At 39.0% G+C, this 23,302-nt stretch overlaps 1 protein-coding gene across 1 annotated transcript in view; it reads right to left on the bottom strand.

Annotated features, from left to right (window-relative positions):
• LOC114052192 (dynein heavy chain 3, axonemal-like) overlaps nt 1–23,302 on the bottom strand; it is a 176,229-nt gene that overhangs the window by 31,669 nt on the left and 121,258 nt on the right. Inside the window, exons 38-47 of the mRNA XM_027874669.1 lie at nt 23,082–23,187; nt 21,243–21,372; nt 18,656–18,898; nt 16,869–16,972; nt 13,398–13,692; nt 10,377–10,556; nt 3,804–3,927; nt 3,551–3,707; nt 2,669–2,812; nt 334–1,000 (exon numbers count right to left, since the gene is read on the bottom strand). Coding sequence (XP_027730470.1) covers nt 334–1,000; nt 2,669–2,812; nt 3,551–3,707; nt 3,804–3,927; nt 10,377–10,556; nt 13,398–13,692; nt 16,869–16,972; nt 18,656–18,898; nt 21,243–21,372; nt 23,082–23,187 — 2,150 coding nt within the window. The remainder of the gene's footprint in view (nt 1–333; nt 1,001–2,668; nt 2,813–3,550; nt 3,708–3,803; nt 3,928–10,376; nt 10,557–13,397; nt 13,693–16,868; nt 16,973–18,655; nt 18,899–21,242; nt 21,373–23,081; nt 23,188–23,302) is intronic.

The following is a 23,302-nucleotide window of genomic DNA, read 5'->3' as shown; positions in this document are numbered from 1 at the left end:
GATTCCATTAAAATGTCAAAAGGCAGAGGTATACATAGGTAAGAGGTAGTGTGTGTGTGTGTGTGTGTGTGTGTGTGTGTGTGTGTGTGTGTGTGAAAGAGAAAGAGAGAGAGAGAGTTGAGTGTTGAATATGGGATCAAAGAACTGGGATTTAAATCCTGCTTCTTACTACCTACATGTATCTGTATCTTACTACTTACATGATCTTGGACATACCCTTTAGCCACTCTGAGCCTCAGTTCTCTTATTTGAAAAATGAGGGATTGACCTCTAAAATTCCTTCTGGTTCTAAATTTATGACCCTAAGTGAAGGATGAGTGTGTTTTTTCTTACCTAGGACAATGTGTAGATTTTTTTTCACCCTCTCAATAAAGAAGGTATACATAGCAAGAGGTGTGGCATCAATTTTCCTGCCTTCAGTCCTGGCTGCTGTTTGCATCTTTTCCACAATGTCGGCCTTCTCGTCAGCAGGAAAGATATTGGGCACATCACCTGTGTTCAGGAGCATATTGATGTCCTCAACAAATGATTCATCCTTGATTTGATTGTCAGCAAACAGGAATACTGTGCTCTTACTGGTCACTCCAACCTGAAGCATAATCTTCTTTATATCGTCCCGCCAGTCATTGTTGGTGTAGTTCTTGGTGATCTCAATCTGGTACAACTCATATGAATTCATGAATGTGGACAACTTGGAGGCACTCTGTCGCCCGCTCCCCCCAATGCCCACTAGCAGTAGATGGCCATTGTCCTGCTTTAGAACCCGGCAGATCCGAGAAATGTGCTCGATGGCAAATCTGAACATGACCAATGACATTGGGGCCTTGCTGATGTTATTAAACTCTTCCAGGTAATATTCCATGACTGAAGTGAGAGTTTTCAGGTCGGTAATCTCATCATAGACTTTTACATCAGCCTCAGGCTTTAAATAGTCTCCAAAAAACAGACTACGGATGTTATCATCCACGATCTTCCCAGTGGGTGATAAATGAATCAGGACCTGGAGTAAATTCAATTTAATGAGCATTTATTAAGCACCTGCTATTTTCCAGGCACTGGAGATACAAAGAGAAAAAGCAAAAGTTTCCCTGCTTAAGGAACTTACATTCTGTTGGATGGTGGCAGAGGAAGTAATGTGTATACAGATGAATAAATACAAAGTATATACAAATTTAAAGTAATTTAGCAGGAAGTCCCACTTCTATTTTTCATTCACTATTCAAGTACTATAATACAAAGTACTCTGTTTTTATCCTTTTCTTAGAATTCTAAGCATTTTAGTATCATTTATAAAGTCTTTGCTGCAGACAAATATACATAGTAAAGATAGGAATGTGGGTTGGTTGGGTGGGAAACAGTGAGTTTGTCTCCTTTAGCCTACCTTTCTTTTCTGGCTCAAATTCATCTGCACCTAATCCAGAGAGGACATTGGGATTATGAAAGAATTTCAACCCTAAATTAGATAGCTATTTGTAGCAGAAAGTTTTGGCCTCTGTCCAGACACAGAATTCAAGAAGGAATGACCTAATCTTGGTCTGATTGTACTCTGTAGTACTCTTGAACTCTGCCTGGCCTTTGTTAGTTAGGTGTGATGGCTGTGATTAAACAGCCCTTATGGAGTAAAGGGTCTAGCCACTCACTATACCCTAGCAGACTGACTCTGAGATGGTTTGACTAGCCCTGAAAAAACGAGATCTGAAGATAGTGGCAGGGAGCACCACCCAGATCGACACCCCAGTCTGGTGACGAACATAGTCAGTGAACTTAGCACAACAATACGCCCTGTGAAAACACTGAGGCCAGTGTGGAATGGTGTGAGGATATCACCAAAAACCACTGGGGGCCTGGCAGTGTTGGAAGTATGAATCCCCCAGGTGTGGATCTCTCAAATGTGAGCCCTGTGCTTGCTCATTCTCCTTAGTGACGGGGTGTTTCTTTATGGGAGGAATGTTCTATCACAAATCTTTTTATTGTACTATTTCATTAAAAATGCCTTTTTTTTTTTTTTTAGCCAGTTGTGTCATCTGGCCAGCTAAAGAAAAGCAAACACATTTATGGGAGTTTATGAGCTATTTTTTTTTTCTTTTTTTTCATATAAAGAATGGGAATGTTTAGTGGAAGAAGAGAAGGCCTGGGGCCAGCCAGGGTTGGGGCCATGATAGATGTCTTCAAGCCTATAAGCTATCATTTTGAAAAGGTATGAACTCAGAGAGTACCTGGAACCTAGGATAGCTATTCTGGGAGTCCCATTTTGTGAGAAGGGGGTACCACACATATTGCATAAATATGAGGAAACTGAGGCCCAGATAGATCAGGTGATTAACCCAAGGTCACATGGGCTAGTAAGTAGTGGAGCTGGAATTTGAACCCAAACCTCTTGATTCCAAATCCAGAGTTCTTTCCATTGTTTCACTGAGCCAGAACATCAAAATATTCTCTGAACTGAACCAATAACTCTGCTGCAAGTCTCTAGGAGTCACAGGACATAGATGGGGTATTCTTTTAGGGATTTTATGAGTGTTCTTCTTAAAGGATCTGCAACTATCATCAGTCTTAGAGAATTCAAAATGGAAGAACCTGTTCTACATCAAGGCTATTCAGAACAAGTTGCCTGACGCACATTGAGATTAACTTACTCACAAACTAGATTACATGAAATTTAGCATACCTTCTCAACAGTCTGTTTGAAGCAGTTAGCTGTTGTCTCCTTTACCATCCCAAAGAACAGCTGTCTGTCCTCATGATCAATTAAACGATCATAGAAGACTCGATAAACTTCATGAATCCAGAGTCGAATCAGTTTTTCTCCATCCTGCAAATCCAAAAGTGAGTATCTGAATTATTTGGAGGCAGAGACTACAAAGCAAGTAACATCTTCCTCTATTTAATCAATAATAATTATGGTATAAAAGACTCTGTGATCGGTACAGTGACATGATTCATATAGAGATATAGTTTGTGCCTTAAGAAGCTTACTGTTTAATGAGGGAGCTAAGAGAAATTTAATATCAAAAGATATGTCATGTAAATGATAAAAAAGAAAGAAAACAGAAAAGAGTCAAACAAGAGGCAACTGTATATGACATTGAAAATATAAAGTTAAGCACTGAGTAACTATATATTTGAAGACGGTGATCAAAGTAGTGGGGATTAATCTGGGAAGGCTTCCTGAGATTTGATACTAATTGAACATCAGCCAAGCCACCTAAGTGTCATCAATTCTGGGTTATGGAAGAGGAATGATAAAGACTGAAAATGGTAGGTGTAATTCCTGGTAGTTTTGCTTCTCTGACATAGTATATACACATCAGATGTGTTCTGTATCTCAAATAAAATTATGATCAATAGCATCCTGAGAATCTATTCATTTATTCAAAGAGGCATGTTTCCTGCCCTGAAGACACAATCTACTAGGAAAGAGAAAACACACAGAAAAATAATTTGTTCAACTTGATAAAGCCATGCACCTAATTTACCTAATATTGTACCCTTTGAGGAAAGGTAGTATTTAGTTATTTTTATGACAACATTTATGGAAACAAAAGCTAACCTGTAAGTGGGTGTGAGGACACAGCAATACCCCTTGAATAACTCGTGAAAAATCTCGTAAATTAAAGACATAATGAGATTTGGAGGGAGTTGGCAGGAAATTCTCCACTGCAGCTTTGTAAATAGTCATTGTTGCTTGAATCAACATTTTTCCAAACCTTAGAGAAACAGCAAAGCCAGTGTGGATGTTGTGAAAAATTTGGAAAGCAATATCCTCTCCACCCAATCTCTTTCAGGATATATGGTTTCCTTACCTTAAGAACTGTACATCAAACCCTTTCCCAAAGTGCCAGTCAACAATGGAGCTAAAAATTCTGCTCAAAATTTCATCCTCAAAAGCATTGATGGAAATGATATTCAGATGGCGGGTGAATCGTCCTGAAAAACAGAGAGACACATGTACACGCATACCTGACTTCTGGACCTAATGACAGAGCCAGTTCCCCCTCCCACCAAATGCAAAGAAGGGTCTAATATTTGATTTCTTTCTAAGATACATATTGAAAATAGAGATTTCTCCCAAAATAATGAGGTCTTATGTGAGGGTTATTTCCAGAATTTTTTCTCTGGATATATACATGAAACCCTGACTCCATAGAGTCTGAAGATTTGAGATCCTGCCTCATGCAAACTCTGAAATGCTACTTATTGTCCCTATATTTAACAATGTGCTTATAGAACCCAAGTCTAGAAAAGGCCCTGAAAGGTTATTTGCTCCATATCTTTTCCTTCGGACAACGTGACACAAAAACTATCATGAAGGCATAGAACATTGAATCTTACATTTGGAAAGAACCTTATATGTCATCTATTATTTAAAAAATATCTGCTTCCAGTTTCAGTGAGGGAAAGTTATGTAGAAGATGGAGCAAGAGAAGACTTGAGCCAAAAAAGAAAAAGAAGGAACTGTGGAGATTTGAAGGGTTCTTGAACTATGAAAAATACTAGAGAGTGGGGCAGCTGTGTGGTGCAGTGGATAGAGTACCAGCCTTGGAGTCAGGAGGACTTGAGTTCAAATCTGGCCCCAGACATGTACTAGCTATGTGACCCTGGGCAAGTCACTTAACCCTAATTGCCCCCTCTCCACTGAAAAAAAGAGCAGTGATTGCTTTTGGTGTGGTAGGACAGGAAATTGAAAGGTTCTGAAGAGAAGCTGAAAGAGGAAAAATATGTGAAGGACATGGACTAAAGAAGAAGGGTTAAGGAAATGCAAGAAAGTGAAGAAATCAAGTCAAAAGGGAATTTGAGAAAAAGGAACACTAGTAGAAAGACCTAAGAAGAGAGAGATTAGAAGGAAGACCCTGAGGAGGAAAAGAGAAATAAAAAGAAGAGGAGGAAGAGAAATAAAAAAGAAAAAGGCCTTAAGGAGAAGATGAAAAATAAGAAGGAGGAGGAGAAAGTTGGTAAAAACAAGGTAAATAAAACAAGTTGGTAAAGCAAGTCAAGGGATTATTAAATCAAAAGAAAAGAAGGACAGTGTGGCCATCAAGGCACTATTGAAGTGAGAAGGGAAATGGCACCTTTGGAGCTGAGGACTTCAATGAGTAATTTGACAATTCAATTTTATTTTATTTTCAGTTCCAAATTCTTCCACCTCCATTGAAAAGGCAAGAAAAATAAAACCCATTACAAACACATATAGTCCACAAGTTCTCCAGGAAATCTAACTAGCAAGGACAACAAAGCTCTGAGGATCTCACTTCCAGCAAATATACAAAGCAGGAAGAATTTTGCAATGACTTACATAATGGTTGCAATGTTTGTATTCATGCCATAATTAAGTGATTTTTTTGTTATCTATTCTAAAAGTTCTAAAAGATCAGTCTCCCAACTAGAAGAGAGGCAAGGGAACTCCAGGAACCTCTCCACTCTCCAGGTTATTAATAAGAATGAAGTCTTCCAAAACAAGCAAAGCAACAGAATAAAGGCTCCAATATAAAAACAAAAAAGAAACATGATTGAAGAGATAGAGGAAGAATCCTGAACCACTGAGGCAAGAGATTGTGGAGGGGTCTGGGAGAATGTGACACAGAAAAGGAAGAAGAATCATTAAATACAGTTATTCCTTCCACATTGAGGGGGTTAGGGGCACAGCATGTAAAATTTTTTGACCCTTACCTTCCTATGTCATCACAGCTTCTACAAAACTCCCCCAAAATTCTCGTCTTATGTCTTATGCTGAGCCGTGATATACTGAAACCACGATAGGTAAAATTACAATGTGGAAAGGATAACTATTTGGAGCTAAGCAACAGATATGAGGCTCTTTCTGAAGAGGTGGAAAATAGATGTTTGACTTACAAAGGAATGATGATAGTGATACACAGGTGAGAGATAATCCTTCCAAAACGGATGAGAGGAAGAAAAGACAAGTAGTGGAGGTTGGTGTCTCCCAGCTGAGGGAGACGTACTTAAAATGGGCATGCATAGAGAGTAACCCAGGTATGTGGGAACATCCAGCCCATGTTCTGTGTGTTTCTAATATTATTTGTCAACCTGATGACAATAGAGAGGTCTGCTATGTTTCAGGGACCATATATCAAGAAACATATATTGGAACATGACCAAGAATCTCCCAAGACTTTTTGAACCAGATAATTATGGCCCACTTGTGATGATTAACATGGACACAAATGACATTACCAGAAGGAACTTTTTTTTTTAAGAAAGCTTTGTTAAAGATTGTTAAATCTTGGAGAAGAAACTGAAGACTTTCTGGTCAGAGGTGATGATTTCTTCACTGTGTCAAAGACATGGACTTCAGAAGAAAAAGGCAGATTTGGGAAATGAACAGCTGGTTAAGAAGATGATGTCTGAGAATAGAATTTGGATATCTGGACTATGGCATAAAATACAGAAATGACATTCTCCTAGCCATTAACAAAGTTTACCTTAAAAAGTTTATCTAATTTTGTGACTGGGTTCTATGGGTATGTTGTTAAACAGCATTTCAGAGTTAGAATGAGTACAGAATATCAAAACTTTAACCTCTATCAAATTGGAGTCTCATGTATCTACACAGAAAAAAGATCCTGGAAATGACTCCTCACCAATAGTAGGAAGAGGGCCAACACATTTCTTTTCTATACATAAGACATTACAAAATCTAATCAAAAGAACTGAGGAGGAACAACTAATATTTGCCCACCAAGCTAGATTCCATAGAAAATTACTATAAAGTAGGAAGAAAAATAGCAATACTGCCACCCAGAAATTCACAGGAGACTAAACTCAAAAAAGAAGTCCACAATACACCCATGTATTGTTTAAGTTTACCCATAAATGCACAAAGTCTGAACAATAAGCTAAGTGAACTAGAGATCTCAATGTAAGGAGGCAGATTTGACTTCATAGTTATACTTAGCGGGGTAAGATCCATGACTGGAATATGACAATACACACAAACCTTGTTCCTCCAAAGAAGATAGATAGGTGGAGGTGGGGAGGGTAGGTGGTACAGTGGATAGATAGAGCACAGGACCTGGAATCAGGAAAGCCTGAGTTCAAGTCCAGCTTCAGACACTTACTAACTGTGTGACTATTGGCAAATCACTTTACTTACATCAGCCTCAGTTTCCTCATCTGCAAAATAAGGATAATAATAGCACCTACCTCTCAAAGTTGTTGTGAAGATTAAGTGAGAAAATATTTGTAAAGTGCTTTGCAAACTTTTGAGTGCTTATGTAAATGCTAGCTATTATTATTGTTGTTATTGTTATTATTATTATTGTAGGTAGACATTTGAGAAAATACAGAAAAATATGGTGGAGAGTCCTTGAATTAAAACAAATGGAGGCAGAAATAAAATCCATACTGTTATCAGAGAATACTACAGACCACTTGGGCAGAAGGAAGAACTAGAGTTTGAGCAATAGTTTATAAACCTCTCATGGCAGCATAACATATGTGTAATCATAGCTATGATTTCTTTGTTAGAGGAATTTTCCTCTACCAATGCAGAATGGACCTTCTACAACTTTAGAGAACTGACTAGAGTCCTGAGGAGTGAAGTAACTTGAGGAAGGTCATGCAATCACTATGTATCAGAAGCAAGACTTGAACCAAAGTTTTCCTACACTATTGCTGTACTGGCTAAAAAGCTGGTCTCAAAGCCAGGAAGAGGCCTACCTCTCTCTTTTTAGCCTTAGACCTATAATGTCTATGATCTTTGTCCTAGAAAGGACAGAACAAAAATAACTACTAGGGAATTTATACCCAAGATAAATTGGGAGATAATAAGAGAACACTAAGCTTCTTTCTGTGATGTGCTCAAGTCATGAAATTAGATTACATCCTAAAATGCCAAAAAAATTTATGTGATTGATAAATTATGATCAGTGGCCTTTGAAAGACTATGGAGAAGAGAAAAAGTGTGGATTGGATTGGAGCAAATGTTGTCCAGATTTTCAAAACTAGAAGCAAATGGAGTCTTTAATGTATAAGTGAGTAAGCTTTACTTCAATTCCTACTCAAACTTTAGATCATTTTAAAAGGATGGTTAGTGAATACCTGAAAAAAGAAATGGTAATCACAAAGAACTTGAATGGCTTTATCAAGAATAAATCATTCAGTCATTCCCCAACAGATAAGCAATCAAAGGATATGAACAAACAGTTCTCAAAAGAAGAACTGCAAACTACTAATAACCATATGAAAGAATACTCCAAGTCACTAATAATAAGAGAAATGTAAATCAAAACAATATTGAGATTTTATCTCATACCCAGTAACATACTGGCAAAGATGACAAAATATGGGAATAGTCAATATTGGAGGGATTATAGAAAGATGGACACACCAATACACAGTTGGTGGAGATGTGAATTGATCCAACCATTCTGGAAAACAATTTGGAATTATGCAAAGAAGGTGATTATAACGTCCAGACCTTTTGACCCAGAGATTTCACTGTGAGGCATATACCTCCAGAAGGTCAATGATAGAAAAGAAAGAGTCCTCATGTGCCAAGATATATATAGCAGCATTTTTTTTTTATAGCAAAGAACTGGAAACCAAAGTAGATGCCCATTGACCAGGAAATGGCTAAAAATGTCATGGCCCAAGAATGTATTAGAATATTAAAGTGTTGTAAGAAATGAATATGATAAAAATAGAAAAGCATAGAAAGAACTGATGGAAATGAAGTGAGAAGAACCAGGAAAACAATATAAATGATGACTATAACAATGTAAATGGAAATAACAGCAACAAAACAATTGAAACTGAATGAAACCAAATTATGATGACTAAACTTGGTCCTAAAGAAAGAACTATCAGAAGGCATCTTTATCACTTCTGGGGCCAACCAGACAAAGTCTAAACTTCTTCCATGTGATATCCCTTCAAATCCTTGCTCTCATGCCCTCCTCAATGGTAGGGGGCCATGGTGTGGAATACTCATATAATATTAGACTTTTCTGATTTCTTTTCCTCTTTTTTTATTCTTTGCTGTAAGAGAAGGTTCTCTGGAAGGGGAAAGGGATACAATGTAAAAATATGTAAAAACAAAAGATACCAAAACAATGAATTTTTTAAAAGAATGAGTCATGCCAACTTAACTTCATTTTCTTGTGACAAAGTTACTAAACTGGTAGATCATGGGAATAGCTTACCAAGAATTTAGCAAAACATTTCACAAAATTTGTCATATTATTCTTATTGAAAAAATGGAGAGATATGAGATAGATGACAGTTCAATTAGGTCCTTAGGTTCCAGTTAGATTAAGAAATGATTGAATGGACACAAAGGGTGGTTTTATGTCAAATTGGAAAGAAGTCTTTAGCAGAGAGCTTCACAAACATGTACTAAAAAATAGAATTTTTCTTGATGACTTAAAGACATAGATGATATGCCTATCAAAATTTCAGATGACATAAATATGGGAGGGAATAGTAAACATATTAGAAAATAATCAGGAGCCAAAATTATCTTGATATACAAGGTAAGAGATATGTAGTTATTGAGCATTTTTTTTTTAAAGATAAGGACTACAAGTTCAATATGATTCAATATGGTGACCTTGGAGCCAAAATACTAATGTGATCATTACCAGAGGCATTGTCATTACCAGACAAACCCATTGTACTCTGTGCTAGGTCAGATCCATGTTCAGTATCATGTTCAGTTCTGACATACCACAGTTTAAGAAGGACTCGAGCTCGAGAATGCACAGAGTAGAGCAACCATGAGGGTAAAGCGCCTTGACATTGTGCCATATGAGGATTGATAATAAGGACTAGAAACGTTTACCTTGAAAAAGAGAACATTGGGAAAAGGGGAGGAGAAGGGAAGGAGAGCTGCTTTGAAGCATTTGAAGGGATACAACATGGAAGATCAGACTTGGTGTACTTGGTCCCAAAAAAGCAGAGTCAGAAGCAATGAGAGAAGATTGCAAAGAGGCAAGTTTAGGCTTCATGGAAGGAAATAATTTACAATTTGAGATATATAGAAATAGAATGGGCCACTTATAGGAGATAATGGATTCCTTATCACTGGAGGTCTTCATGTAGAGGCCAGAGGATCACTTGTCAAATTTGTTGTAGAGGAGATTCCTATTTAAGTATGGATAGCCTTTGGGGTTCCTTCCAAGTCTGAGGTTCTATGGAGTCAAGTCCAACTGCCTCTTGGTTCGGGTCTTCCTTGATTGGCTATTCTAGTGTTCCATAATTCTCTGTTATGAAATTCTTCTTTATATCTAACCCAAATTTCTAGTTTGTTCTGCCCTGGGTTAATATGGAAAATAACTGTTCATGAGAGTCTCATTGCTCTGCTAATGCTGAAATAACGGCTAGATTTTTTTTTTTTGTTTCTTTTTCCCTTTACATACCTGTAATGTTGTTCCTTCCCCCACCTGGTGGACCCATAGCTGACACGAATAGTACATCCACTATGTCCAACCTGGATGTGTCCTTCTTGTCATACCAGTGGCCATGGTCGATCCACTGCCTCAGGAGTTCAATGGGAGGCTGAGCCCCATATATCTCTTTGGCCGGCATGTTGAGGTCATCTGAGAAAAGCAGTTAGTCTTTAATGAGGGAGCTAGGAGTATGTTTGGGGACCTGATCCCTGCCTTCTGCTTTATGCTTACTTTCCCTATTGCCTAGGGGTGCAGAGACCCTCAGTTGAGGAATCTAATCCCAGGTGTTCCAGTATCCATTTCAAATCCTGGCCCAGTTAGTTTGCCCTTTGCACAGGCTGGGGTCAAGGAACAAGCAATTTAGTTACATGGTTATGGAAGTAGGATGAAAAGAAAAAGACCTGGGGATTTGTTCTTGACTCTCTCCTTTGGATCTCTGTAATTTTTAATGTGATTACTTAGTGTTATTAAAGGGGTTCCCTCTCCCCCCAAAAAGATGTAAATAAATGGTTATAAAAATGAATCAACTCAACCTCACTTAGTATATTGTTTTACACCTCTCTGATGTACTTATTCAGTAACATTTGGGTATTATAATTATCTGAGTTTGTGTTTTGCCCCATACAAGTTTCCATGAGGACAGATACTGTGTCTTACAAAAACTGCATTGCCCCTAGTGCCTAGCATAGTGCTGTATACACAGTGAGCACTTAATATGTCTGTTGAATGAATGCATAACACTTTGCTAGGTGCTGTGGGAGAGCCAAAATAGTATTAGACATAGCCATCACCCTCAAGAAGATTATATGTCTATTGGGGAAGACATAGAACATGCAAAAGATTTATGATTTGGTCACCATAAGGAACTCTGGTTCTAGTAACTCCCTTTACCAGTCTTTCTAAATCTTTTAAATAAGTCCTAGGAAGTTGTCTGAGGCACACGATCGTTAAATGACTTGTCCAGGGTCACATAGCTAGTAAGTATTTGAGGCAGAATTTAAACTTGGATCTTCCAGACTCCAAACCCACCACTTTATGGATATTGTCCCCAAAGGGAGGCATAAATGCATAGGATCATAGACTTAGAGTTGAAAGAGATCCTTTAGTCCAATCTCCTCATTTTATACTCTGACTTGCTCAAGATTCCACAGAAATTTTTCAACTCATAAAATAAACTCAATATGTGAAAGGTGAATGGTACATTCTACCTTGTATGACATTTCTTAATGTAATTCATATCTCCCCTATTAGATTATGACCCTTTGAAGTCAGGGACCCATGTTGTTTATTCACTTTTGTATCTCCAACACACTTACAGTGCCTTGTACATAGTAGGCACCTAAAAGTTTGTTCTAAAAGGATGGTGGGGGCAGCTAGGTGGTGCAGTAGAGAAAACACCAGCCCTGGAGTCAGGAGGACTTAAGTTCAAATCTGGCCTCAGACACATAACACTAACTAGCTGTGTCACTCTGGGCAAGTCACTTAACCCTCATTGCCTCACCAAAAAAAAAAAAAAAGAAAAAGAAAAAAGATGGTGATATCCTGCTCTCTGTATTTACTAAAGAACAAAAAATGGGTTTAAATTTCATTTTTAATATAAAGATTTTTTTTTTTAGAAAACCCTGAGGTATCACAAGACAGCAAATAATTAGTTGCTGAATGAGTACTACAGAAAATGAGACTATGCAAATGTGTAACATAAGTTCAAATTCAGTAGGAATGCACTAAAGCAGTCATTTTCCTTCTTTTTTGGTGAGGCATTTGGGGTTAAGTGACTTACCCAGGTTCACACAGCTAGTAAATGTCAAGTGTTTGAGGTCACATTTGAACTCAGGTCTTCCTGAAGCCAGTACTCTATCCACTGCACCACCTAGTTGCCCACAGTCATTTTAATTGACTAATTTATTAGGCGCTTACTGAGCATCACCTATATACAAGGTCATAGGATTATAGACCTAGAGCTAAATGAGAACTAAGAAACTATCTAGTATGTCACCCTCATTTGACAGATTGTAAATTGAGATTCAGAGAGATAAAATACTATACAGCCAGGAAGGTAGGATTTGAGCCCAGGTCTTCCAGACTGCAAGTGAAGTACTCTATCCACTACGCCATGCTGCCTCCCTGAGAGCCTCCAAATCCAACTTCCTCAATTTACAGATGAGGAAAATGAAGCCCAGAGAGGAGAAATGACCTGCCTGAGATCACAGACGTAGAAAGAGTAGAGCTGGGAGTTGAAATGAGATTCTCTGACTTTGTCTAGTATTCTTTCCACTTTATCATAGGTCTCTTATTGTTTCCTCATAACACAGAATTCACCATAAAGGAGTACTATGAAAATGGACAATCCATAATCCTTTTTTAGGAGTATGTGATGCAACTCTAAGCAGGCAAAAATTACAACTATCTTCAACAGGTAGGCATCTTGGAGCAATCTCTTTTGACACAGAGGATCCTTGCTCCTTTCCCACAGCAACATTCCCTGACTTATATGTTGTTGAGAAACACTGAAATGGTAGCAGGGACAGTAACAACCTGAATCTGTCCCATGATCATAAGCTATCAAGAGGCTGCACTAATAATAAAAGTTTTTAAAAAAAGCAATAGCTAGCATTTATATAATGCTTTAAGGTTTGTAAAGCACTTAATATATGCTTACTTTTGATCTTCACAACATGAGTTAGGTGCTATGGTTATCTTCACTTTACAAATGAGGACACTGAGATTGACAGATGTTAAATGACTTGCCCTGAGTCACACAGCTAGTAACTGTTTGAGGCTGGATTTGAACTCAGGTTTTCTTGACTCTCAGTCTTTAGTTCTATTCACTGAGTCATCTAGCTGGTTACTTCTTTGAAAAAGAGAAGGACCCTTCTTCTTAGACTGTTTTTTTCCTAAGGAAGCACTTCATTTTAAAGGAGCCTAATGAAAGAATGGAAGGAAAGAGAAGGCAGGGGAAGGCAGCCTCTCCTCAAAGAAGGGACCACTTACCCACAAATACCACAGCTTTTTTCCCCATGGGTGGGCCAAAGAGACCTTTTCTTCGCCGATCCAGCTTTGACATAATAATGTCCTGGGTCTGATTGGCTGAGGTTCTGGCAGAGAAATTGATGAAGTTGGGCAAAAACAAGTTCTTGGGCAGGTTGACCAGGAAGTTGTTTGTGATAGCTGACTTGCCAGTGCCTGTAGGACCCACAAAGAGCATGGGAATCCCATGGTTCAAGTAGACCCTCAGGAAGAAGGACTGCCGGGCTGTTTCCATGGTTGGGATGATGAGTTCAGAAACCTGTTCAGAATTCAGAGAAAAGGTAAACCTTAGTGCCAAACATAGAAAGGTTATATCTGCAGGCCCTACCAAGGGCTAGGGTTGTTGGCTTCAAAGTGAAAGAAGATTACAAAGACAGAGGTATGGAAAAGCAGGCATCTGGAGGAGTCATGTTCAGGGTTTCTAGAATAGAATCAGAAAGTGAAGAAAACTGCATGTTACATAAAATAATACTAGAATTCATATGGTACTTTAATGTCTGCAAAAGTGCTTTACAAATATTATTTCATTTTATCTTCGCGATAACCCAGGAAGTTGGTGCTAGTATTATCTCCATTTTACAGATGAGGAAACTGAAGCAGACACAGGTTACTCGACTTGCCCAGGGACATATAGCTAGTAAGTGTCTGGGGCTAGATTTGAATTCAAGTCTTCCCTGACTCCAGATATGTGCTGTATCGATGAGTCACCTAGCTGCCTCAAGTCATCATCATTGCAAACATTCACTTTCCTCCTTAGTCCTAGTGATTTTTTCCCCAAAGGGCTCAGTATACTTTCATTGATGTTATCTCCTATAACCTTTCCACTACCTCTGAGAGTTAGGAATTTTATCCTCCCCATTTTGTAGAGCTGAAAACTGGAGAAGTCAAGGAACATGCAATGAGTCAAGAGCCAAGAGAGGAAACCCGATCTCCTTCCAGCTCAGAGTACTTATTCCACTCTACAAGTGGTAATCTGTCTTTCTCAGATCATAGATTAGAGTGAGATAATTCCTTCTCTTACCTTCCCAACATCTATTCTCCCAATTGCCATTTTAGGGAGTCCATGAATTGTGATAGAAAAAATTCTAGACTGAGAATACCTAACACAGTACCTGGCACATGATAAGGGCTTATTAAAGGTTTGTTGATTGATTAAAGCTGTAACTCAATCACAGGTAACAACATACGAATCATTTCAAGAGGGCTAGAGCAGTAACAACCAAGGGGAGGCTATGTTAGGAACGGCTCCCTGTAGGATATGACATGATGAACCTTAGGAGTGGGAGGTGTGGAAATGAAGTAAGGTCCAGGCATGGGAGATGGTCTATGCAAAGGCACAGAAAGAGATGTTATTTCAAGTTTATGGAACAGCTAGTAGGCCAGTTTGCCTGGAAATGGTGAGTGCATTATAAGGGAGTAATGTGAAATGAGTCTGGAAAGTTAGGCAAGTGCCAAATTATGGTGTGATTTAAATGGAGATTGGCATGTCATAGTATAAACCCTGATGCCCAAAAAAGTCAATGCATAGATGACCTAGGGGATTCTTTGAGGTCACTCTGAGAATTGGATCTCCAGAATATGCCATCTGCTTACTGTGTCTGCTATGTGCCACACTCCTGGGTGACTGTAATGACCAACCTTCATCCCTTACAACAGATGATGACTCCCTCTGCTTGGTTGGTTGGTTGTTGTCCTTTGTTCTCAAAGAAGACCAAAATGACATCACTATATTAGAGGCAAGTTATAGTGTGTCTGACTGTGGCTGGTCAGACCAATATAAGTTTGGAAGGCTTGGACACAAATAATTCACGTGAATATTTGGGATGGATTCTCTAAATCTGTACATCTCATGTTTCTTTTGAACTACTTCAATTCTGCTTTGCTCATAGAGCACAGTACCCTCCTTGATGAGAGTACACCATGCTGGGCAATCCCGTGCCAGTATCTTCCATGTCATGCAACCAATTCCAAAGTTCTTCAGAGAAGCGTTGAGAGTGTCCCTGCTTGGTAGAAAAGTAGGAAACTACTGATACAGAACATTGCATATGTTGATTGTTGGATGCAGTCACTGTCATTTGATTTTGTTTAACTGTTTTTCTTTGTATGAGGGAGAGTTGGGATGGGGGTGAGGCTGGAGGCGTTATATCCAGGAATAATTGAATTAAAAAACAAAGGGCATTAAGAATACTTCAAAAAGTACTGTCTTCCATGATGAGACCAAGGAGATGATTTCATAATATGGAGACAAAGGTATGGTTTGGGGGGCATGGGATTTGGCATAAAGAATACTAAGAATCCACAATGAATTTAGCTTTATGTAAATTCTGGTGGCTCAGATAATTATGTGATGAGATTAAAACAAAAAACAAATGTTCAAATGTTGCCCACACATATGGAGAAAACTAGTGGGCAGTCTTCATCCAGAAAAATTTCAATGTACAAATTCAACACATACCTTTTAGGACAAAAAGGTAAATCACAGAAAATAAACCAATAGTAGGTATATATTTAAAACACATGGACCACCAGCCTCAGACACTTAACACTTACTTGCTGTGTGACCCTGGGCAAGTCACTTAACCCCAATCTCGTCACCAAAAAAAAGCAAAAAAAACAAAAAAAAAACCCCCAAAACAAACACATGGACTGGCTAGGACACACTCGCCTCCTACATAGGCAGAACTAGAGTGTATCCTAAGCAAAGAATGAATTTCAACACAATCTCATGTCCCTTTCTCTACTCCCATTCACAGTTCCAGATATCAGCATGGTACAGTGATAAAAGCACTGGTCCCAGAGGCAGAGGATCTGGGTTCAAATCCCCTTTCTGCTATTTACTACCCTGTATGACCTTCAGGCCCTCTTTGGCCCTCAGTTTCTTTATCTATAAAATGATGGGGTTAGACTAGATGGTCTCTGAGTTTCCTTCAAACTCTACATCTTTGATCCAAAATGATGGTCCTGAAGCCCTTCAAAGTCCTCAATCATCCCACAGAGATTTGGCTGTATTCACTAGACTCTGCTTACTGAGGCAGGGAAATAGACATTTTAGAAACATTTTCAAAAATGATTAAGACCAAACAAAAGTAGAATATCCTATTAAACAAAGTTCTTTCCTCCCTTTCCCTGAGTATTCTGCTTAACTAGGTCTTTACTAATGTCCATTAGGTAAAAGGAAATCATCCTCCAGGATTTTCTCTAGGAAAAAGCAGATACCTCTTTGGCTGGATTGATTTTAATATAGCGTTGCTACAGGGATGTACCTCTTGAAGGTCCCTCCCAGCCAAAATGATTCTATGAGGTACAGAGAAAATACTTAATTATGCTGATATATAGTTGCTGATATAACACTGAGATTGCCACATGAGATTATCTGTTCATCTTGAAAGATTTTTCCGAAATCTCATCTCTCATGAAGATTAGCTCCCCTCTTACCTTCGCAGTAGCTGGGATTATCTGCTCTTCCTTGGTGATGTAGTCTGTCCACAAATTCCACTGTCCACTGCCATGCTTAAGGAAATAAAAGTCATAGATGCTCCCTAGGCCAAAGAAGTAGAGAAGACCATAAGGATCAAAGTGTACATTCATCTTCTCTAACTCCCTTGCTTAATAGAAGCCATGAGAACTGCCTTGGAGTCAATAGGTAAAGGTTTGATTTCTAGTTCTGCTATTTATTACATGCACGATACCCTGGACTGGTCACTACCTCCCAGGGCCTCTTCTTCCTCTGGACAAGGGAAGGGAGGGGCTAGACCAGTGGTGTCAAACTCAAGTAGAAATGGGGGCCACAAAGCCATACATAAAGATCTCTGTACCCAGTATACTGACTTAGAAAATCACATGTTTACATATTTCTTTTTTTATTAATTTATTTGTTAAATATTTCCCATTTACATTTCAATCTGGTTCAGGCTGCACTCAGGACTACTATGGGCCACATAACACCTGCAGGTGATTGACACCTCTGGGCTAAGTACACCCAAGGTCCCTTTCAGCTCTAGATTCTGTGATAAAACCCCATGGGAGCTTAAAAGGGACTCATTCTCTTGTATTTACTAATGAAGAAACAAACCCATCTAGGGCTTATTAGGGGAACCCACTGGTCAAAAAGAATAGAGCTGACTTTATACGGGGGATGTGGAGGTGTCTTCTGTACTGTGCCACCGGACCAGCCACTGATCCATTAGGACTGCAATCGTTCATCCCTCTTGGGTTGTGTGTCCATCCTAGCACCTAGAGGAGAGGTTCTTTACCTGGGGTCTAGGACCCTCAAGGATAGATTACAGGGGGTCTGTGAACTTGAATGGCAAAAAAATTATATCTTATCTTTATTTCAATATAATTGACTTCCTTTGTAACCTATGTATTTCATTTTACATATTTAAAAACCATCTGAGAAAGGGTCCATAAGCTTCATCAGACTTCTAGAGGGGTCCATGATGAAAGAAGGTTAAATACTTCTAGCCTAGGTAATTTTTAAAAAAGCAACCAGACGTACAACCTCAAGACCTAAAAACATTGCTTACCCTTCCCCTGTAGAGAGAAGTAAGAATCATCAGAGGAGATGATAAATCAGTGGCCTAAAATCACAAACAAATCCTTGGCAGGTGAGAAAAACCAAGGTCAGCTCTTGTTCAACAAGTGGTTCTACGGCTATTCAAAGTTCCAAAGCATAAGATACAGCAGGCTCTGTAGAGTGACTGCACATTTTGCCCCAGCAAAATTTATCAGTGCCCCACATCAGCGTGGGGACCCCAAATGGGAGACTGTGTGGGCTAATGAGTATCTAATCTTGAAGGTATTCAGTTGCAGTTCCAGTGACATCTCTGCATGTCCCAATTCTTCACCATTTCTCCTTGCATTTGGCAGAAGCATTTCATAAAGTAGCTCTCAAATCTGATCTCATGACAGACCCAGAAACCAACTCTATTTGAGGTCAGGTCAGATCCTTCACCCTAAGAATATCTGTTGGAGGGATCTAGAAAAAGAGCCTTGGTTATCCTTGGTTTCCATTTCATTTTATCCCATCAGTTTTTTTTCCCCATGTAGGGCTGTCACACAGAGGAGATACCACCCTTTAGCATGAAATCTTCTCCCTCCACCTACTTTGTGATTATTATACTTATTGTACTTTACTTTTTTATATATCCTGGAACCTCCATCGGAGCCTTGTTCCCTTGGCACACAGGGTCCAAACTAGAAGAGAGCAATAAACTAGTTACCTTTTTCTGGGAATATGTTGTTTTTGGTGATTCTGACGCTTTTGGGACGAGGGCTGGAGTCATCTGTGCCCATCAGAAGGTTGCGGAAAAAAACATCAAATTTCTTTCTGCTCTCCGCATTGATAGTTCCTGCCACTGTCCACACCAGAGAAAAGAGGAAGAGGCCTTGAAGCCAGAGGAATATCTGCTGGCTTGTCAAGTTTTCTCCTTCATAGTCTGGGTCATTCACGTCTCTGATTTCATCTAAAAAAGAACAGCCCAGAACTTTAGAACCATTATTGGCACCACAAACCTGTCTGTCCCTTAACATTCCTGAAAGTCATGAGAGGATTGAGAGCTGAAGAAAGTGACCAAAACCAGAAGTCTGAGGCTCTGGGAGATCAGGGTTTCTGGGAAAAGGAGTAGGCTTTGTCAACATGGAGAAGTAGGCAAAGTTCTTTTTCCTTCCCCCTTAATCCTCTTCCTCCTTTTTGCTGTTTTCCCCTTTAAAGTTCTGAGCTACTTCTCAGTTCTCCTCCATCTCCTTTCCCCTCTCCACTTCTATTACACTCTCTAGATGAGCAGCCCTTGCCAGGGCACTGCCCTGATCAGGGTCTTTTTGCCTGAAACCTTTGTGCTGAGATATTAATCAATAATAATGGCTTACTGCTTAATTTTTTTTTGTTTCACCTTTTTTTTTTTTTGAACATCATAGGCCTGAATTAAATGTATGCAGAGCCAAACTGACATTTTGATAGGGGCCTTCAGTGACTGAAGTCAAAGGAGTAACAAATGGTGAAATTTGGGGACTATGGGGGAGGAACTTTTGAATACAGGGGAACAGCGTTTACCTCTGTCACGCTTTCTTGGTGTCATCTATGCCTAAACCTTTGGACATTTATATCTATGGATTTGGGAAGGGAATGGAAGAGCTAGTTTTCAGCATATTCTTCTCAAGGTGAAAAGTGGCAGCAGAAAGAGTTTAGCTTGAGGAGTGATTACTTATATATAGGCATCCCTTATTTTACACAAGGAGTGTGTTCTTGAAAGTAGTGTGTATACTGAGGTTTTTTGGTTTTGTTTTTGTTTTTTTGGGGGAGGCAGTAGGGATTAAGTGACTTGCCTAGGGTCACACAGCTAGTAAGTGTCAAGTGCCTGAGGCCACATTTGAACTCAGGTCCTCCTGACTCCAAGGCTGGAACTCTATCTACTGTGCCACCTAGCTGCTCTGGTATACTGAGTTTTTAAAATTGAATCACATTTGACTAAATGAAATACACAGTTTCAACTCAACAGCTCAGCATTTTGGATTTGTCAGTCTTTTTGCTCTAAAATAGCTTGAAAAGTTGACTAATTTAAGAAAATTTTGAAGACTAGACACCATCAAGACATTAACTCAAATTTGACTTGTGCTCCAGTCCACAATCTTGAGACAAAATGGCAACCAATAAAACTTTTCAAATGAATATATATCTTCTGTCCACTAAAGTCCTACTCTGATGCCTCTTCATGGAGTAATGACCCTGGGTTCTTGAAGGCTATATCCATGGAATGCCAAATCTGGCAGGTCCTGTCAAAATGGAAAGATCTAGAAGACAACTCTAACAACAGCCCATCATCCAAAGACCAGCATAGCTAAACTCAGAGAGGCTCATTTTCAAATAGGTCATAGGGTGATGAATTTTTCCAACACAACAATTCATGAAGACCATCAACTAAAACCTAGAGAAATTTCAGTTTGTGTTAGTGGATAAAATCAGACCAATAAAATCACAGATCCCTACAGTAGTGATGTAACTGTGTTAAGTTACTTTATCAGATTTCAATGGACTGAATGAGGTTTACAGATTAAGGAAGCACTTGTTTAAATGCATTAGAGGGGCTCCTTACTTAAAAGTTCCTAGGACTAATCTAATCCTTTTGTAATTTAAATAATCACACCTTATTTATCCTTTCCATGAATCTGGGCTTTTTTGAATAGCAGTAAGCTTTCATAAAATAAGCATGTCTATACTTCACATTTATCCAGTCTTTGTTTTTAAAGCTTTTTCATATTTAGCATTTCATTTTATCCCCTCAATATCTATTTGATCTAATGGTGTTCATGAGGAAACTTGAGGCCTGACTGGAAATGTTGTATGTCTTGCCCCAAATCACCTAGGATGTTGAAGGCTGAACCCAGATTAAAATTATGGCACAATGATTGATTTATAATCTTTGTTAGAAAAGATGGCTTGCTGGCTAAGAGAGTAGGGAAGAATATATTTAGAAACAAAGGTGATAAACACAGATAGTGAACCTATACACAGATGAACCTTCCTGACTTCAGGCCCTATACCCTGTACACTGTACCACCTAGCTGCCCATTCTTCCTACTTTTCAATGCCCCAAATATCAATGAAATAAGGTTTTTTGTTTGTTGGTTTGTTTAAAGAAAAACCCTAATACAATTTACTAGTATAAATTACATTGTCTATGATTTGGCTTTTTATCTGCAGTATCTTAAGAGTCTCTAAGCTATTTCTCAGGAAAAGGGTGGAGGGGGTGGGGTATAGCAGAAATACCAGACCACTCTTTATTTGCCTTAAGGAATGAGACCAACATTTACCAAACAGACAGTTGTATAGCTTCATCATGGAGTAGGCAAGATGGATGGGTGATGTCTGGACCATACATTTACAATGGTGATGGATAAAGTCTAAGGAGGGCTGGACTAGCCACAAGAACATGTCATTAACCTGAAAATTTAAATTCATATAATTAGAAGATGTTAACAAAGACTGGATTTTTCTGAAGATGGTCAAATCTCCTGGAATACTCTGCTCTTCCCTTGAAGGAGAAGCCAGCAATAATTCAGGAAGTTTTTGACTTATGAACTTTACGCTGGTTAAATACCCATAACTATGAATGACTATACCCAGCTAGCACCTTACCATGGGACTTCTCCCCACTCCACAGTGCTATAGAAAGCTTCCATGACCTTAAGACCAGCTCCCTTTCCCCTATCTCCCAATCTCCCTTTATAGCTCTGTCTTCTCCTTCCATTGTCTAAGAAGGATTTGGAACTGGGGTAGTAGAAGGCTTCTAGGCCCAAGGTTCAGAGCTCTTATTAGTTCTAAAGTACATCTATCTTATGAGCTAAACAAATATTTATGGGCTATCCCAAGAACCTTTTATAGCACCATTGTAGCAGAAATTCTTAAATTTTTTGTGTTGGGGGCAGCTAGGTGGCGAAGTGGATAGAGCACTGGTTCTGGAGTCAGGACAACCTGAGTTTGAATCTGGGTCTCAGACCAGACACTTGACACTTACTAGCTGTGTGATCCTAGGCAAGTCACTTAACCCCAATTGCCTCAAATCCTCCCAAAAAATTGTGTCCTTGGTCCTTTGGCAGTCTGATGAAGCCTGTGGATCTCTTTTAAGAGGAGTGTTTTTAAATGCATAAAATAAAATACTAGGATTGTGAAAGTGGGTAAATCAAGAAATTATTAAGTACCTACTATGTTCCAGGCATTGTGCTATGTACTGGGGATACAAAAGAGACAAGGAAACAATTATATTGAAATGTAATTATCAAAATAAAAAAAAAAGTTCACAACTCCCAGATTAAGAACCCCTGATTCATAGTATTGTGTCTATGGAAAAATCAATTAATCAATCAATAAATATTTAAAATAAGCACTTGCTATGTACCACCCCCATGCCAGGCATTGGAGATACAATAACAAAAGCAAAAGCAATCCCTGTCCCATGTTCCAAATTCCCAACAACCAATAAAAAATGAAGTCATGAAATGCAGCTTCTGTAGAAGGCTGGCTGAGTGACACATTTGTGGAAATATACAACCTGGATGCTCTTCAGTACCATTTAATGGCATTTCAAATGAATTTTGGTTGGTTTGATGAAAATAGGGGAACTTTTTCCCACTTACTGTTGTTGTTTTCAGGTGTCAAGAGCCTTCAGCTTATGCTCCCCAGACCTGCACTGGGGACCATGTATGTGATCCTGGCCAGAGTCTAAGTATCTGAGAGAGCAAAAGCTTAGTCCAGAGCTGAAAACTTTGGAAGAATGAAACTAACAGAATGGAAGCTCCTTGAAGGCAAGGTCTGGTTTTGTTTGTTTGTTTGGTTAGTTGGTTGGGAGTTTGCTTTTTTTGTCTCTGCGTCTAGCTCAATACATTGTAATGGTAGCTAGCATCCCAAAGTAATATATATTCACATTTATTTATCTATTCATTCATTCATTCGTTTGTTTGCTTGTTTTCATTCAATCCTCACAATCTACCTTATGAGGTAGGTGTTGTTTTTATCCCCATTTTACAGATAAGGAAACTGAGGCTGACAGAAGTTAAGTGACTTGTCCAGGGCAGGTAAGGCTTGTAAGTATCTGAGACAGGATTTGGGATGTTCCAGTAGAGATTTTAGTGAAGGGGAACTAGAGATCTTACCAGTTCAGTGTGCTCTTCAGTGAGGTTGGGGGGCAGTGTTTCCATGTATGAGTCCTTCAAGGGCTTCCAGCCCAGTTGGTGCGGTTCCATGTAGATCATCCCACATCTGCCAAGCATAAACAGAGCATCACCCAGTCCAGGGGTGGGGAACCTGCAGCCTCAAGGCCACATGTGGTCTTCTGGGGCCTTGGGTGTGGCCTTTTGACTGAGTCCAAGTTTTA

The sequence above is a fragment of the Vombatus ursinus genome, unplaced genomic scaffold (assembly GCF_900497805.2).
Source record: "Vombatus ursinus unplaced genomic scaffold, bare-nosed wombat genome assembly UNPS02014807.1, whole genome shotgun sequence".
Classification (NCBI taxonomy): domain Eukaryota; kingdom Metazoa; phylum Chordata; class Mammalia; order Diprotodontia; family Vombatidae; genus Vombatus; species Vombatus ursinus.
This window is presented reverse-complemented; position numbering and strand designations above follow the sequence as displayed.